The sequence below is a fragment of the Salvia miltiorrhiza genome, chromosome 7 (genome assembly GCF_028751815.1).
Source record: "Salvia miltiorrhiza cultivar Shanhuang (shh) chromosome 7, IMPLAD_Smil_shh, whole genome shotgun sequence".
NCBI lineage: Eukaryota > Viridiplantae > Streptophyta > Magnoliopsida > Lamiales > Lamiaceae > Salvia > Salvia miltiorrhiza.
The window spans coordinates 52,655,814-52,674,438 of record NC_080393.1 but is presented as its reverse complement, the minus strand read 5'-3'; the positions used below and the strand labels follow the sequence as shown (position 1 = coordinate 52,674,438).

At 35.8% G+C, this 18,625-nt stretch overlaps 1 protein-coding gene across 1 annotated transcript; it reads left to right on the top strand.

Annotated features, from left to right (window-relative positions):
* The first annotated feature begins 12,305 nt into the window (after nt 1–12,305).
* Nucleotides 12,306–13,818, top strand: LOC130994384 (uncharacterized). The gene is made up of 4 exons (XM_057919429.1): nt 12,306–12,342; nt 13,050–13,221; nt 13,316–13,436; nt 13,537–13,818. The coding sequence occupies exons 1-4, from the start codon at nt 12,306–12,308 to the stop codon at nt 13,816–13,818; spliced, it is 612 nt and encodes a 203-aa protein (XP_057775412.1).
* The last annotated feature ends 4,807 nt before the right edge of the window (nt 13,819–18,625 follow it).

The following is an 18,625-nucleotide window of genomic DNA, read 5'->3' as shown; positions in this document are numbered from 1 at the left end:
AACTTAAGAAGACGACAAATTCAAATTAGTTGGGAAGAGAGAGGATGCAACGCCTGTGTCGCTGGAAAGGAGACGACGGAACATCTGTTTCTTCATTGCCCGAAAGCTGCGGCGGTGTGGGACCAAATCTTCCAATGGTTACACATCAAAACGACAAATCCTAGAGGTACTCTCCATCATTACACTTCCTTCATCTCTGCTGCCAAAAAGAAGAAAGGAAGAAGATTGCTAAATGCGTTATGGGTGGGAACGGTTTGGACACTATGGGAAAAAAGAAACGAGAGTCGTTTTCAAGGAAAGATTTGGGATATTGAGAGACTTGTTTTACAGATCAAGGGTAGACTTTGGAGTTGGAATGAGGTCTATAAAGTTTTGGAGTTGAGAATCCCTTTCACCATGTGGTGCTCAAAGGGTTTCAATCTTTCCTTCTTGTTTTGATTGGCATCCCTGGTGCCTTGCTTTTTATCTTAATAAAATTTTAATTTTACTGATCAAAAAAAAAAAAAAAAAAAAATCTACAGAAAAAAACGGCAATTGAAGAGAAAAATGCGCCTGCAGTTGGAGATGTGGATCAATTTCATGGTGAATCTAACCAAGCAATTGAAGAGCCTGCATCTCATGTGGCTGGAGGTGGATGTTGGATCAATTTCATGAAGCTCATTAAGAAAAAGAGGGCAATTGAAAAAAAAAATGAAGCTGCAGTTGGAGATGTGGATCAATTTCATGGTGAATCTAACCTCAGCTACTTTAACTATCTGCGGCAAATAAGTGAAGACATGGATGCTATCATTGAGAAGGCCAATGAGTTGAAGGAGAAACAGAGATTCAGAGAGGCCCAACCCCCCACGCATTCAACACCTCTTACTCAGAACAGAGAAGAAACTGCGATGGTGGGATTTGGTGATGAGTTGATTCAGCTTCTTGACGAGCTCACCAGTCATCGATCCAATCGGCATATCATCTCAATCGTGGGTATGGGCGGCATGGGTAAGACTACTCTTGCCAAAAATATTTATGCTAATCAACTCATCATCGAACACTTTGATATTCGTGCTTGGGCTACCGTATCTCAGCAATACAATGCTCAAGAAATTCTTCAACAACTTCTTTCTAGCCTAGGAAAATCCTCCGATAAGAATGTAGATGAATTAGGAGGACAATTGCATAAAACTTTATCTGGTAGGAGATATTTGATCATTTTAGACGACATATGGAGTGTCGAAGCTTGGAATGAGGTGAGGTGTTTCTTTCCCGATAATGGAAGTGGAAGCCGGATTGTTCTAACTACTAGGTTGTCAGATGTGGCTAACAGTTGTGGCTCTTCTTGCTTTGCGAAGAATTTTCTAGATGAGAATGAAAGTTGGGAATTATTCTGCAAGAAGGCATTCCAAAATGAAGATTGCCCTACTGAACTTGAGGAAGTTGGAAGGGAGATTGTTAAATTATGCAAAGGACTAGCATTATCCATTGTTGTGATTGGTGGGAGTCTTCTAAAGTCTCCTAGGACTGTAGGATATTGGAAGAGTGTTGCCAAAGATATAGAATCAAGTCCCAACTCAAAAGAGAAAGAAGAAAGCTTAGATGTATTGTTTTCAAGTTATAACCACTTACCTCCTCATCTAAAGCCTTGCTTTCTTCATATTGGAGTTCTTAAGCATATAAATTATGCAAACCTCAATATATTGAGTATCATCCAGCTTTGGGTTGCCGAGGGATTTTTGAAATCAAATGGAGGCCGAGTTTTGGAAGAGATTGCAGAGGATTACTTAAAGGATCTTACTGATAGAAATCTGATATTGGTTGGCAGACGAAGTAAAAATGGGAAGATGAAATGTTGTGATATTCATGATCTTTTAAGAGACTTGTGCTTAAAAGTATCTGAGCAACAAGGGTTTTTTCATGTGACTCAAGGCCCTATACAAGGCATAGAACGTCGCCTCACATATTTTGATGCTACCTTGGAGTGGGAAAATGCCACACCCTTACTTGCACGCTCTATCATGAAATTTAAATTTGCCGGGGAGGAGTCTTACAAACATAGATTGTTGAGAATTTTGGATGACAACAATATAAGGTTAGTTGAAAAACCATTAATTGGGTGTGCTAAAAAAGACTTGCGCAACCTTCGTGTGAGGGAATATGATTACAGGGGATGTGTTAACTTGCGCTACCTTGCTTTGTGGGAATATGATTACGGGGGGTTTGAGTTGGAGCTTCCTAGTTCAATATCCTTGGTATGGAATCTGCATGCTTTAATCTTTCACAAAGCTGTATGGAATATTTCGAGAGTCGTTGCACCAATTGAAATTTGGAAGATGCGACAACTTAGGCATATCCAGTGTCGTCGAATTCATCTTCCTCATCCCGATGGACAAGATGACTTGATAATCTTGGAAAATCTTCATACGCTTGGGAGTGCATTGAATTTGAGGTTGAGTGAGGATGTGTGCAAGATCATTCCCAACATCAAGAAATTGCATCTTGAATACGATGGTATGTTGCAAGGATACGATGTTAGTTTGAAGTCTTTGTGTAATCTTGATCGCTTGCATAAACTTGAATCACTCAAACTGAATGGGTGGTTGATCCGGTATGCTGAGATGAACGAGATACGCTCATTTCCCAGTTCGCTAAACAAGTTGAGATTGAGGTATTTCAAATTTGAATGGGAAGATCTGACAATGATTGGTTCGCTGCCCCTACTCGAAGTTCTCGAGGTACATTGTAACTATCTCAGGAAGGGCAGCACGTGGAGTCCTGTTAATGGGCAATTTCAACGCCTGAAGTTCTTGAAAATTAGATCTTGTGAGCTGACATATTGGAATGCAGAGAGTTGTCATTTCCCAGTTCTGGAGAAGCTTGTTCTGCTTTTTATATCTGAGTTGGAAGAGATCCCATGGGGCATCGGCGAAATACCGACACTCAAACTTATTCAAGTGGGTTTTTGTCGTAACTCTGCTGCGATTTCCGCTTTGAAAATAAAAGACGAGCTCGAGTATCAGGGCAATGATGACCTTCAAATCCAGATTCGCGTCGACAATGATAAACTGGAGAGCTTCAAGGCAACGATGGAAGCAGAGGGCTTGACACTTAATGCTGATCAATTTAATAGATTTCCGTATTCCTGATTTCAATAGATTTTCATGATAGCTTTTGTTTTTGGTTTCTAGTTTCATATTCTGTACTTGTATATATTATTATGCACTTGCAATGCATATTTCTATCGTTTGAATCTTCATTTTTGTACGAGAATGATCTTTTTTCCAGTAAAAGAGGAATCACTGTGTCATGGCCATGGCCATGGCCCCTGGGGCGTTCAGTTTGATGTTACCTATTCTTTTTTTTCTTTTTTTTTTAATTCTCCTCAAAATCCATAACTCTCTTGTTTTGTTCTAATTTATGTTCAATCATCAATTTTCTCCGAGGTGGTTGTCCGAAATGACACTATTTGCCTTTGAAAATGAGATAGTAGACTGAAAAATGACACTTTGAAAACAAGTGTCATTTTTCTCTCTCTAAAACTCACACACAACATCAACCGCCTTTCTTCCTCATTGGACTCCGGCGAGCAGCAACTAGCCTCTATCTTCTCTCTCCCACCAGACAGCTTGGACGACACTGGCCTTGGAGCGGTGACGTCGCTGGATTTAAGAGAAGGGTGGTGGTCAGACTTTAGGGGAGAGCTCTGTGTACGTCTGAATTAAGAGAGAGGCAGAGACTATGCGTGGGTGCCTCTGAATTCTGTGCACCTAGCCTTATGGGAAGTTGAGTAGCGGCGGCGACGAGATTCACTGGCGGCAGCGGCACTGGGAACTGGGAAGTGAGGCGTGTACAACGGGTTTTTTAAATTGTATTCCAAATGTAATTTTTTTAGTCTAAGTGTCATTTTTTAGTCCACTGTGTCATTTTAGACGGTCACAGTGCCATTTTCGACAGCCACATTGAAAAAAATCGATGATCGGACATAAATTGGAACAAAACAAAAAGTTATGGATCTTGAGGAAAAAAACAAATATGTGCGATTCGCGAAAATATATTTTGGATTTATAAGCAATTAACCCATAAATAAATAAATAAATAATAAAATAAAAAATATAAAGAATAAAGAACATACAATACAATCCCAAAAGTCCTCTTCCTTTTACCTCTAAACCTACTTTTATATACTCCCTCCATCCCGTAAGAGTGTATCACATAAGGGATGATGCAGGCTTTAAGAAAAAAGTTGGTAGATAAAGTGTTGAGTAGAAAGAGTGGTTGTGGTTGAATTGGTTGTGAGGTTATATAGAAATGAGTGGTTATGGTTAAAAGGAGAAAATATGCCTATGTTCCAAAATGGAAGTGATACACTCTTATGGGACGGACGAAAATGAAAAATGTGATATACTTTTATGGAGCAGAAAGAGTAAAATTTAGGGAATTGAAAATGCGTGAAAAAAAGCGAACAAGTCAATAATTTCTAAGTACAAATCAATGTACCGTGTGAACATGCATTTTGATTTGGTTCGAATCCTCATATGAAATTATATATAAATTAAAGGGAACAATAATTCTAAATTGAATAGGAAAATAATTGCAGTGTTAGTGTTCCCTTACCAGTTCATTGAGTTCAATTTCAGCAGATTTGGCATCTTCAAGCAGGACCCTCTTTATGAACAACGAAAATTGAATAAAAAATAACAACAAAAAAAAAAGCTTTAGTGGACAATCAGAACATGAATCGATTTCATTGTCAAAAAAGCGAAACTTGAATCGATTTCATTCCTTCAAAGAATACAATTTTTTCATCAAAAAATCTAGAAACCCTACAGATCGTGGATTGGTACGCAGTAAACGGGGAGAAGATATAAATGAGTGAGTGAATTTCGGATGGTCCTTTTTTACCCAATTGTAAAATAATCTCATTTTCTCTCCCTCAATTCTCTTTTCTTCCTCTTCTCCCTTTCCTCTCTTGCTCCCTCTCTCTGAGACAGCAGCTGCCGCCTCCTCCGATAACATCTCTCTCTCCCTCCCTCTCCCTCGAGCAGCCTGGGTCGCCGAGTCTGCCACGGTGGTTCCCAGCGTGTGCACCACTCTTAATTTATCTATTTTATAATTGTTTTTTATAAAAATAAAAAATATTATTATATTATGAACTCTAATTAATATTTATCACTAAAAATTGAAATTTTAAAAAATTATATACCCTAACTTTGAATTAATGAAACCCAAATAATCAATTATTCATTCAAATAAATATAAAAAAAATAATTATAAACCCTAATTGAATGAGTGAACTCTTGTTAATTATCTTTTTATAATATTAAAGCATAATAAATTAAAATTGAAGAAAATATAATTAAAAATTAAAATAAATTAAGAGTGGTTAGGGGTGGGAAGATAGGGTTCGGGTATAGGGTACCCGATTACTCAATCCGAAAAAATCGGGTATCGTGTACCTTATACCCGAAAAATTAGGGGTCGGGGTCGGGTTCGGGTATTTAGGGTGCTAAAAAATCGAGCATCGGGTAATAATTTTAAATTATTTAATTAAATTTAATTTAAAAATCTGTAAAATTTTGAATTGAAATTCAATTTTAATTTAAAATTTTAGACTTGGGAGTTGAGATTTGTGCTTGTTGATTTTTGATTTGATGTTATATATTACTCCCTCCGTCCCACTTCAATTGGCATAATTGCCTTTTTTGTTTGTCCCACTTCAATTGGCACTTTCCTAAAAAAGTATGTAGTCCCTACTTTCTCTACTCACATAAAACAAGTAGACCCTACCTACTTTACACTCTTAACTCTTTATTCTTAATCTCCGTGCCCAACTCAAAAGTGCCAATTGAAGTGGGACGGAGGGAGTATTTGTTATATAGGGAGTTAAAAACATACACAATTATATAGGGCAAATGCTGAAAATAGAGGCTACATTTTCGAATTTTTTTAAAAGAAAATAGGGTATTTCGGGTATTAGGGTACCCTAATACCCGATTAAGCCAAATCGGGTACCCTAATGCCCGAAATACCCGATTTTCACAGTTTGACTTGAAAGATGCAATTTTGACCGGGTAATTTAGGGTACTCGAATACCCGAGTCGGGTATTAGGGTACCCGATTTTTTTTCGGGGTCGGGTTCGGGTATAGGGTTTCTGTGTAATTCGGGGTCGGGTACCCGTTTTTTTCGGGTAGGGTACCCGATCCCGACCCGATTCCCAGTCCTAAGAGTGGTAGCCGGTGGTAATCCCATCTGAAAGGCAGTTTAGTGGGTTTGTGAGAGCTGCCAATGCATTATCTTTAAACTGTCGTTAGATATTAAGAATATTTTGTTAGAAAAATGACGGTAAATTGGATGTTGTTAAACTGCTTCTTTATATAATATATAGATGATGGCTATTCGTCACGCATAGGTGTCGTTGGTATTCTTAAAGAATGATTCACATGCACCCTATTCATACTGCAAAAGTTTGTTGGCAAAAAGTTAAAAAACTCCATTCATTTCTTCTTTCTTGCTTAAAACAAGCCAGCAAATTAAACAAATTTATTCACCTTGATGTAACATATTTTGAAGGAAGCACATATAATAACATTTTATGATTCAGTTACGCGTCGTCAGGGGCGGAGCCAGACTTTTGATTCAGGGGGGTCCAAAAATTTTTTAACGTAACTTTGAAAGTGTGGCAAAGTAAATCACTCATCTTCTATAATTTTTGCAATTTCATCCCCCAATTTTTTCGATTGTCGAATTGTTAACTTAAAGTTTGTGTGAATTATTTCTCCATGTAATATTCATGTTACGATGTATTTTTCAATAAAATTACTACATATTGAAAATTATGGTGCAAATACAAGATACAATCTCCTTCTAATTTGGAAAAAAAAAATTAATTGAAATTGTACGAAACGACGTCGTTTAGGCCTCACAAAAACGACGTCGTCTTTACTAATCCACGTAAGTTGCAATTCAACACTGACGATCTAAAAAAAAATAGGGGACGTAATTGAAAAAATAGTGATTTAATTCGCCACAATCAAAAGTCATGTTAAAATTACAAATTTGAAATAGTTTGTGATTTTATTTGCAAAAATCTCATAAAACTTTGTAAGATAAAGTAACTTTCAATATCAAATTAAAAAAATAAATCTCTAAAATCCAATCCAATCATGATATGTATAAATTAATTATGTGTTTACTTCTTCAAAACGTCTTAACTCTAAATATTGCATACCAATTACAGTTTAAAATAGCTCAACATAATAATAATGTAGATAGAATTATATATTTTTTATTTTTTAATATAAAATTACGAAAATACCCCTACTATTTTTGAAAATCCCAGGGGGGCCCAGTGACCCCCCTGCCCCACCCCTAGCTCCACCCCTGCGCGTCGTGGCCATCTCTTCTCATTTCGATATGATCTTCCATAACACTTTTCTTTATTGCGTCATAGTTTTCCCTCATCTTCTACTACCTTTATTTCCTCCCAACAAACCCATTTATTTTCTCAAAACAAATAAAGAGTTCTTATATATTTGGCAAATATTATTCCTAGCAACTTCCTTTTTCCCCTACAGAACGTCTCACATGTGGGAATTCTGGGAAATTAAATTAATAATTAGTACGTATTTGTATTTGTGCAATGTAAAAAATATATATAAACTCAATAATCATACTAAAAATTAGTATATAATTTTATTATAAATATTTTAAAAATTTTCATAATCACTTACTTTAAATACATAAAAGAATATTGAGTATATAGTAAGTTAATTTCTTCCAATTATTGGAACAATAGTAATTTAAAACTACAAGCGCGTCATTAAAAATATTTAGACATTCATGTATATATTAATTAAGCAGCAATGTTAGCATTAATTGAACCTGAATCCAATAAGCAAAATCAAACAAATTTAAAATTCAGCAATTATTAGATAGTATATTTTAAAATTAGCGTGCATATTGAAGATAAAAGGCATGAGTGATGAGTGTGTTTTCTGTTATTTTAGCCTCGCTGGCATCATGCGTCTTGTGTGTGTGTTAGCAGCACCTTTTGTGTGCACAACAACATAATGAAATTATTTCTCCTTCTTCGTCATTTGTTTCATCTTCATCGCTTCATTTCTATTAGTGCAAAATCAAAATTTGTTATTATGCTCATATCACATACAACCGATACGAATTAGTACATTAATTAGATCAACACAAGGTGTAACAAGCTACACGGGGTAACCCCCAACCACCCTCTATATATATAACATGCTAGTTAACCAACACCCTCAAATCCTTATCTCACACACTAATTAAAACACAAAACACTAAACTTCATTCCTCGCAATGCATATATAAGAGCACCTCCTCCTCCCGTCCCGGGCTCCCGTCAGGTCGAGGCTGCCGGGAACGAAGGAGGAGTTGCTCTTATATATGCATTGCGAGGAATGAAGTTTTGTGTATTGTGTTTTTAATTAGTGTGTGAGAAAAGGATTTGAGGGTGTTAATTAGCATGTTATATATATATATATATATAGAGGTGTTGAGGTTGTTCGGGTTACCCGTGTAACATGTTAATTAATGGAGTAATTAGCATGTTATATATATATATATATATATATAGGGGAGGGCTATACAGAAAACTCCCCTTAGACTATAATATAAGAATAAATCTGGATCATTAAATCTTGATGGACTGTTTCATTCACCAAACACAAACTGATAGTTCATAGCTAAAATTACAGAAATGGTATATTGGGTAGTTGACGTTTAATTCTCTCTCGCTCTCTCTCTCTCTCTTAATAACATGTTTCCAAAACTCCCGGTGTAGTGGTTCTGGCGATCGCCGCAGGTGGAAGATGGCTGTTGTCGCACGTCCTGGTGGAGAGTGGCGCGGTGGTTCTGAATCGCATCCGAACGGCGCGGCAGTTGCAGGCGCGGACGGCGGCGGATTGGCAAGAGCAGTGGTGGTGGCGGCGCTGCTGGGGATCTAGCGGCAGCACTATGTGCAGGAGCGGCGATATACACAGGGTGGCGCTGATGGCGTCCGACTGAACTGGAGTGGTGGGCGGAGCGTAGCGACCCTGCTGGAAGCGGCTTGGAGACCAAGCCGCGCTCTGCACGGCGTTCAACTGGGGCTGAGGAGGCGTGAATTATTTTTATTTATGTATGAATTATTTATTTTAGCCTTTTGTTTGTTGTACGAATTATTTTTGATTTACGTACGAATTATTTTTGGTTTACGTATGAATTATTTCGGTCGTATGAACTATTTTAGCCTCAACTCTGATTGTATGAATTGTTTTTTGTTTTCGTACGAATTATTTTGATTTACGTACGAATTATTTTTTGTTTACGGATGAATTATTTTATTTACTACACCATACGTAATCAGGTTTGCATGTGAAAATAATGAAAAAAAAAATAAGAAAGGATGATAACTAAAAATTGTGAATAGTGTCTTCACATACTTGGGTTCTCCATAAGAATACTGATCGTGTTCTTCAACTTTATTCGTAAGGGTTTTTTTTTCTTCCTATTGTGTATACATAGATATTGGCATAAACGTGATCCCCATATCTATATATACTAATAGAAAAAGAGCCTAAGCATTTTATGGGACAACTTGTGGATTGCCTATTTTACCCTTATCATATATTTTATAAAATAAATCTAATACTTTATAATAATCCAAACTCGTATTCCATTAGTTACATGTATCGGATCTTTTAAAATATGATAAGAGTAGAATTGTAATTGCATTAGAATTGTATTTAATTTTGAATTTACTTGTACGCAAATTGTCTACACCATATAGATCTTACATGTATCGGTGTCTTGTATGCAAATCGTCTACACCAGCGCCACTACGGAAGCATTCGTAAGCAATATTTCGTTGTTCTCCTTGTCTCGCCGCTGTGCTCCGATCAGGTTGTCGTCTACACCAGCGCGCCACTATGAGAAGCAAGCAGCTTGTCTTTGTTGAATTGAGATCCAAGTAAATTCTTGTGTATCCTTATAAAATATCATAGGTGTTAATAAAGCTTGTTATTATGGTCCTACTGATTGTTCTCAAAGATATCAGGCTAATTGGGATGTTGTAAAAATAAGTATTTGTGTTCAAGTTATCATAATACCTAAAAAGATATCAGCTTTTAGAATTTGTTTGAGAATTGAGCATGCATGTCCTCACTACGGAAGCAAGCGTCGTGCATTCGTAAGCAATATTCTCAATTGCGGCTGTCAAAAAAATTTGGTTATGTCAAAATTTTGAGTTCGGATATTTTATTCTGTGAATAATAATATTGGTTTGAATTGTTGGGAAAGTTTTTATATATGTATTAAAGTTGTGGTTAATTTAGTTGATGTTATAGCTTTTATAAAACAAAAGGCTGAGTTAAACCAATAGCATCGCATTATTTCTCACTGTAATTACCAAGAAGAGAACCATTCCGTTGGATTTCTCGCTTAATTAGTCGGGCAGAGAAGCTTGAAGGTGATCTGTCAAGGTAAGGATATCCATGTTTTGGTCATGGAAGGATATATGCAAATAAGATTGACATTATTATGGATTAAAGAAGCAATATTTTGTTTGCCAATTTGCTCCGCAGGTCGCCGCCGTCGACTGGAATTTATATTCAAATTTCACAAAATATAACAAAAATGATAAATCAACTTGTGCACGTATTATTGAATGTAGCTTAATTGTGTAATTTATCAAAATAAAATTATTTTAATTTATTTATTGAGAGAAAAAAAGGCATAATTTAATTCAAAATTTTGTGCTCCAATTATATTCGGAAAAACATAAAAAGTTCAGAGGTGAAAATTCATGTGAGGGGCAGGAGCACATCTCACGATTTTGGGTTACAATTTTCTAGAGAGTAGCAATATTGAGTGGCCTTTGTCAGTTTGAGGAAGACAATTGAGATGATTGTAATTAATACACTGTGAAGTAAACTATACTAGAATTTTGGATGTTGATTTCAATGGTATATATATATTTTTTTGTTTAGTGTATAATTCATCACTATCCTTTTTTCTGTAATCGTCGGATACCTACCATATTCTTGATGTATAGTCTTGATACGAAGAGAGAAGAAAAGAGTCGGTTTTACACTTTAGCTTTACCTGGTAGGTTGCATGAAACAATAAGTACTATAATTCGACTTCTCTAAGAAGTAGAAACTTAAGAAATAGTTCTGTTTGCTTATATATATATATGTATATATATATTTATTTTATATGTATGTCTTTGTGTCATGTTACGAGAAGGCTGCTGATATTCTTCCATCTCATTTTGCCGCTGATGGAAGAAAGAGTTTGCTTCAAATTCTTGCCCATGTAGTTTTTTTACCACGGGAGTCATGTAGTTTTTTTGCTGTTTTTTTGGGGGTTTTTTTTTGTTATCTACTTAATTATGGGTTTAATTTGTCATTTTTGCTTAACCCCTTTGAGCTCCTAAGAGACCTCCTATCATCATGTTTGGAGTTTTCTAATTTCTTAGCACTGGCATATATATTACAAGAGGCATATATATTGTTTGTTTCATACTGCACACATATATATATATATATATATGATTGAGTTTTGTAATCGCAGTTGCATTTCATTTTTATCAACACTTACATATATGACACATTCAAATGATCGAGCATTATATATTTATGAAATTTGGTGTGCCTATTATTGTATATGGTTGTGGGGTGGATTTAGGCTTTGATGAGGAATCAAAAAATGAGATTCATACCAAGAATTTCTATTAGTAGAAGAAAATTGATCTCATGTAGTATATTTCACCTCTCATAAATTTCATAATTTTAATTGTCTTTGTTGTTTTTGGAAATAGCAATATGCATTTTTAATTTTTAAAATATTTGTTGATTTTAATATACATTTTTAGTATAGATTGCTAATTTGTTATTACATTTGACAAGAAGTAGAAAATATTTCATTTTCATGATAGAAAACCAAAAAAATAAACTTTATTATACCATATTTGCAGGACACATGTATCCAAAGGTTCTGAATGTTGAGTTATGTCCTCAAATTTTTGTTTTGGTCATTTAGGCTGATTTATAAGTTATGCAAATTTTTGGGTTTGTAGAATGACCTTTATTTAATTGTGAAAGTTAGGCTTTAATAAAATATAATGATATAGTAATTGTTTTGCTGTCATATCAATATGTTTATATTTATTTGATTAGAGTTATACTTATAATTATTATTAACATTCCTTTTTGTTGTTATTTGTTTATTATTATTTTTTATTTTTGTGTTACAGAATAAATATTTTTTTGCAGGATTTTAAAATTTATATACACTAACTATGAACATGGAAGTTACATTGCGCAAAACAAACTCATCTTCAGGTATTTTCTATAGCATGAGCGCACAAGCTTCTAAGTATTTATATTAAGGGATATATATAACTATCTATCTATCTATCTATATATATATATATATATATATATATATATATATATATATATATATATATAGGCCAAGGTTCAATGAAGAAGGCCTAAATGTAAGAAAGAAGAGAGAAGTTATAATCTCATCCGCTGATCTTATCTAATCTAAAGGGCATGATTTATTCACGCCATGTTCAACGAATTTTTTCATTGAACATTCGTGAACATATATAATATTTTGGGGGTTCTGGGTTTCGACTCCCCATATGTTCAACGAAAAAATCCGTCGAACATGGCGTGAATAAATCATGTCCGTTAGATTAGATAAGATCAACGGATGAGATTACTTCTCTCTTCTTTCTTACATTTAGGCCTTTTTCATTGAACCTAACCCTATATATATATATTAATTGTCTATGTTATAATCACCACATATCACACAACATGAGCACAAATCAAATTATTTTTTTAATTAATATATTTATATTTATATATTGCAGCTAATGAGATATATAGACAAAGAAAAAATCTACAAAGACAAAAGAAACGTAAACGAAATGCAAGTGATTTGAATTGTAAGTATTACATTCTTTTAAGATAAAAATACGTTTAATACATTATGATAAACTATTAATGTTTTTTAATTATATTATTTATCTATTTAGGTTCATTGCTACATGAATTGAAAAATGTGCCCGATTGCATTCATTGTGGTGCAAGAGGATTTGAAAAATGTGTCCGATTGCATTCATTGTGGTGCAACACATCTTTCTCCAAAATTGATGAGAGTGCAATATGCAAAAAATGCAATGAAGAAGTTCTTGAGACGTCGCCCAGGTAAATATCAAATTTAAAATTACTACCAATTCAAAATTAGTTAATCACACAATAACAAAAATATACTAATTTTTATCATTTTATATAATTCTAGATACAGAATCACAATAAATGTTATACAAGGCGACTGCAATGCACGTATTACACTATTCGGTCAAGTGGCAGAGGTATATGTAGGATGCTCTGTGGATGAATATCTTTCTTCAATCAAAGAGGTAAATTATGATTTCTTACTTAATCACTTACTATAATTTAAATTGTTAAATAATACAAAATTCGATATTACATAATTATAACAATTATATATTTTCACAGGGTGAAACAGAATCCACATACTATAGACGACTAAGCACACAAGCGTACACAGAAATGCGCTTCATGACGATGCTCAAGTCTATAAAATTTGATCAACGAGGAAATCTCAATATCGTAGCAAATGCAATCGAAAAAATGGAACCAATGGAAAGCATCGATGTTGGAGATATTGAAGAAGAGCCGACTGAAATGGAGGAAAAGAAACATTCACCCGAGAAATCAAAAAAGAAAATTCCGTCTAGAAAGAAAAAATCTACGATGGAGTTGCAGCCTGTTCGCTAATATTTTCACCACGCCGCAAGTATACGGGTAGTTGTAATATATGGAAGCAAGGTCGTATCCCACAAGGATTAGTAGTTCAATCTAGTGATTATCCTAAGTCATTATGCTATAGCTATTTAGACTAAACAATGAGGTGAGTGGTTTGATTAACTAACAAATTCAAAGACAAAATAAGAACAATCAAACAAAGTGGATTAATTAAGTGATGAAGGTGGTTTAGGGATTAGGCATCGATGGATTAGCAATGGACTTCAAATTAGCTCAATATTAGTCTTGATATTCCTATTTATCTAGAGTGATCTCCCCACTAGTTCTAGCCCCCTCCCGGACGACTAAAACGGTAGATTACGGGTCATAGTTGCCGTCCCCGGTCAACTTCTAACCTATAACTCCCAAAAGCACAAAGGATCGGTAAACTCTCACCCAACTCTCAACCTCCCGGTTTATTGAGTCAATATGTTTCAAGCTCCTAATCTATTATGATTATCCTCTCCCAATTCAAATCACAAATTAGAAATGCATAGAAAGTGGCCAACAATCCATACAAGAATTAAAGCTAGGGCTTCAAAAGATAATAACAAGGAAATAATCAAGACATATATTAAGCATAATAATCAATCCATCACATAATCAACTAGCCTAATCCCCAAACCAATGGGGGATTTATTCAAACATGTTCACAAACAACAAACCTAAATCAAAGAAATACATAAATGAAAGAGAGAGTAAGAAGTGACAAATCCTATTAATGAGCTTTCTTCAATCTTCTCTCCTCTTCAATGCATTCAATCTTGGTAAAAAGATGTGGTAATGGAGGCTAGGGTTTGGTGTGGAGGAATTGGGGAAGATGGAAATGGGTGTGTTGAATGTTGGGGATGATGAATAATGTGAGGAAAAGGGGAAAAATGGGGGTTAAGGGCTGAAAAACGCGACTGGGGCCCACTTGGGGATGCTCCGCTCTTTTCCCGCGGTCACGGCCCGCGTCCGCGGCCTTCAAACGTGGGGGATGCTCAGGGGACCCGCGGTCCCGCCCCGCGGCCGCGGGTGGTGACCGCGGGTGTCTCCTGGAGTCGGGGGCAGCTGACCCGCGGTCCCACCCCGCGGCCGCGGGTGGTGACCGCGGGGTACTGGGCGTATTGCGCAGTCCGCTCGTTTTGCTCCGTTCTCCCTCGTCCGAACTCGGATTTGGTCGCCGTTTGCGCTCACGGATTCCTCTCGAGACGTACTTCAATCTCATATCTTCAAAATCCTCCAATTAATCATTGAGGTTTCCTGAAATTGCTCCAAAACTACACCAAGATATCAAATCTTTATAAAACTAAATATTCGGGCACAAACAAGCATTCACAAGCAAAACATGAAGGGAAATGACAACAAAACATGTGGAATTGAGGTACGAAAACCATGTTTGTCAACCCCCCCAAACTTAAAGTGTTGTTTGTCCCCAAACGACGAAGAGAAGAGAAATAAAAGTAAACAAACATGTAAGCATGAATTGGTGTCATTTCAAGGGCTTCAACAATTTTAAAAATCTTTCAAAAGTGTATCACAAGCAGAAATGCATTCCAAGAAGTCACAAGTGATAGTGAGTTCAATATTATAGCATCGAAGCTTGAATCCTCACAAGGTGGATGTTTCAATGATGCACTCGACTCTCAAGTGTTTAGAATGGACGTGTTTACACTCAATTCGAAACAATGCATGCAATCTACCATAGGCTTGCCATTTGTCCTAACTCTCTATGCTTCAATGTGTTATAAATAGAGATCAAAAAGGGCTTTCATTGGGTTGCAATGAGAGCTCTTTGGTGAGGTGAGGTGTTTATAGGCAAAGTGACTCATATCCCATACAATTTCCAAATTGAATAAGTCATATTCACCATTGTTCTTTTCTAATCAATCAACCAATATCCCCACATTTCTTCTTTTTCACCCTATGAATACTTATCAAGACCATGATTCAAAAGGCAAATCAATCCCCTTTATACTTCTTTTATTCAACATTTCTTTTTGCTTTTCTTTTTCTTTTCTTTTCTTTTGGAGCTCATAGGGGACTAGTGATTTTCACTCAATCAAAGTTAGACAAGTAATTTCAATCATTTCTCATACATTTTCATCAAAGTAACTACTAACAATCTAAGTTCTACCCATCATTGGTTAATTCAAAGAAAGGCTATAAGGCACAAAGATGGTAAACTAGGATCGCATGAGAATTTGGACACAATTTAAGTCAAGTGGCTAACAAGGATGGCCTTAAATCACTTCAATATTAACAACACATCTACTTTTATTTTCAAGAGAGGACTCATGGCAAGTTCTAGAGATCAACACACATGCTCAAATGATTTACACTCAAGAACAAAATGAGATTGTAAATGTATGACAATCAAAGGCTCAATTCTCACAAGCTCATTTTGTTTTTCAAGTTCTTGGAGGTACAACATTTAGCTCACTTGTCACAAGTTCAAACTTTTCATGCATAATCCACAAGTGATACACACAATTTTTCCAAAAACAAAATTCATATCATAAGCCCAACACACATTTCATCCAACTCATGTTTTTCAACAATCAAGCTCAAACTCAAGAGACATGGAAAAGCTCAAGAAAATAGACAAAATCTCATTATTCAAAAACTAAACTAACTAAATAAATAAACAACGGAATAAATGAGATAAGTAACCCATCTTCACCCTCCCCCCAAACTTATTTCACACAAAGGAGAAATAAGTCTGGATGAAGGAGAAAATGGTCACTTGTCTCGTACTCACAAGCGAGGTGGAGGCTTAGGCGGTGGCCATTTCTCATCAAATTTGCAAGCTCCATCCGCCGCGATCCAAAAATATGGTGGCTTTGCAATTCTTGAGATATCCCGGGCGTCATGGTAATCTCGTTCACCATCTAGAGTATCACCACACTCAAACAATTCCTTATTAGGCAAATCAAAATAAAAATCAAAAGATGAACATAAATAAAAGTGAAAGAAGCAAGCCTTCGTAGAATCGCCCGTGTCGAGGTAAGGATCGACAAAATTTATGACTTTGCATTCTTTGAAGCTTGTGCAGTCTTCATCTTTTTGGAATTGTAGAGGTTGCATTGGAAAAGTTGGGCTCTCGACTTCAAGGGATTTGGAGAATTGATCCTCATCTTCTTCAACTTCTTGAGGCTCTTCACTTAGCATTGGCATTGGTTCCTCATACAAGGTTCCATTTTGTAGGCTAATGGCCATGCACACATCATCAATTCGCTTTTGATTTTCCATAGTGGTAGCCAAAGACTTTCTTTGCTCTTCTAGCATAACATCCGAGTTTGCTATACTTTTTTCTATCCAAGCTTGTGTAGCTATGAAGCATTGTAGAAGATCGTCTCTAACATTCGGTTTCTCCTCTTGATAGTACCGATTTCCCCCTTGAAAGCTTTCTTTAGTGAAATAAGAATTTTCATAATTCCAACTATTGAAATGGTCCTCATACTCCAATGGTGATTGCCACTCCATGGCATTGCACCCCATGTCATAATACTCGCCATAAGAAGATGTGGGTTGGAAGGCTTCTTGAATAAATGGTTGCCTACAATTTCTTTTTGCTTCTAAAACTCGCAACTTAAGTTGCATCATCGCCAATTGTAGTTCGAGTTGCTCAACCAACTCATTCCTTCCATCATCCATTTAATATTTTTGGTGTTGTGTAACAATTTTCTTTTTCATCACCCTACCAACCAACAAAACAACGAGTCAAAACAAACATCTTAAGATAGAAAACAAAAATAAATCAAGTAAAATGTCTAAAGTAGTTAAGCACAATGATTCAAAATATCACAAACAATCAAACTAAACTAATCCCCGGCAACGGCGCCAAAAACTTGTTCGCTAATATTTTCACCACGCCGCAAGTATACGGGTAGTTGTAATATATGGAAGCAAGGTCGTATCCCACAAGGATTAGTAGTTCAATCTAGTGATTATCCTAAGTCATTATGCTATAGCTATTTAGACTAAACAATGAGGTGAGTGGTTTGATTAACTAACAAATTCAAAGACAAAATAAGAACAATCAAACAAAGTGGATTAATTAAGTGATGAAGGTGGTTTAGGGATTAGGCATCGATGGATTAGCAATGGACTTCAAATTAGCTCAATATTAGTCTTGATATTCCTATTTATCTAGAGTGATCTCCCCACTAGTTCTAGCCCCCTCCCGGACGACTAAAACGGTAGATTACGGGTCATAGTTGCCGTCCCCGGTCAACTTCTAACCTATAACTCCCAAAAGCACAAAGGATCGGTAAACTCTCACCCAACTCTCAACCTCCCGGTTTATTGAGTCAATATGTTTCAAGCTCCTAATCTATTATGATTATCCTCTCCCAATTCAAATCACAAATTAGAAATGCATAGAAAGTGGCCAACAATCCATACAAGAATTAAAGCTAGGGCTTCAAAAGATAATAACAAGGAAATAATCAAGACATATATTAAGCATAATAATCAATCCATCACATAATCAACTAGCCTAATCCCCAAACCAATGGGGGATTTATTCAAACATGTTCACAAACAACAAACCTAAATCAAAGAAATACATAAATGAAAGAGAGAGTAAGAAGTGACAAATCCTATTAATGAGCTTTCTTCAATCTTCTCTCCTCTTCAATGCATTCAATCTTGGTAAAAAGATGTGGTAATGGAGGCTAGGGTTTGGTGTGGAGGAATTGGGGAAGATGGAAATGGGTGTGTTGAATGTTGGGGATGATGAATAATGTGAGGAAAAGGGGAAAAATGGGGGTTAAGGGCTGAAAAACGCGACTGG

What these genes read in the sequence shown, in the direction of transcription:
- LOC130994384 (XM_057919429.1), top strand. Translation starts at nt 12,306, where the DNA reads ATGGAAGTTACATTGCGCAAAACAAACTCATCTTCAG. An exon ending in GTTCTTGAGACGTCGCCCAG is followed by an intron (nt 13,222 to 13,315) that starts GTAAATATCAAA and finishes ATATAATTCTAG; the next exon opens with ATACAGAATCACAATAAATG. An exon ending in ATCTTTCTTCAATCAAAGAG is followed by an intron (nt 13,437 to 13,536) that starts GTAAATTATGAT and finishes ATATTTTCACAG; the next exon opens with GGTGAAACAGAATCCACATA.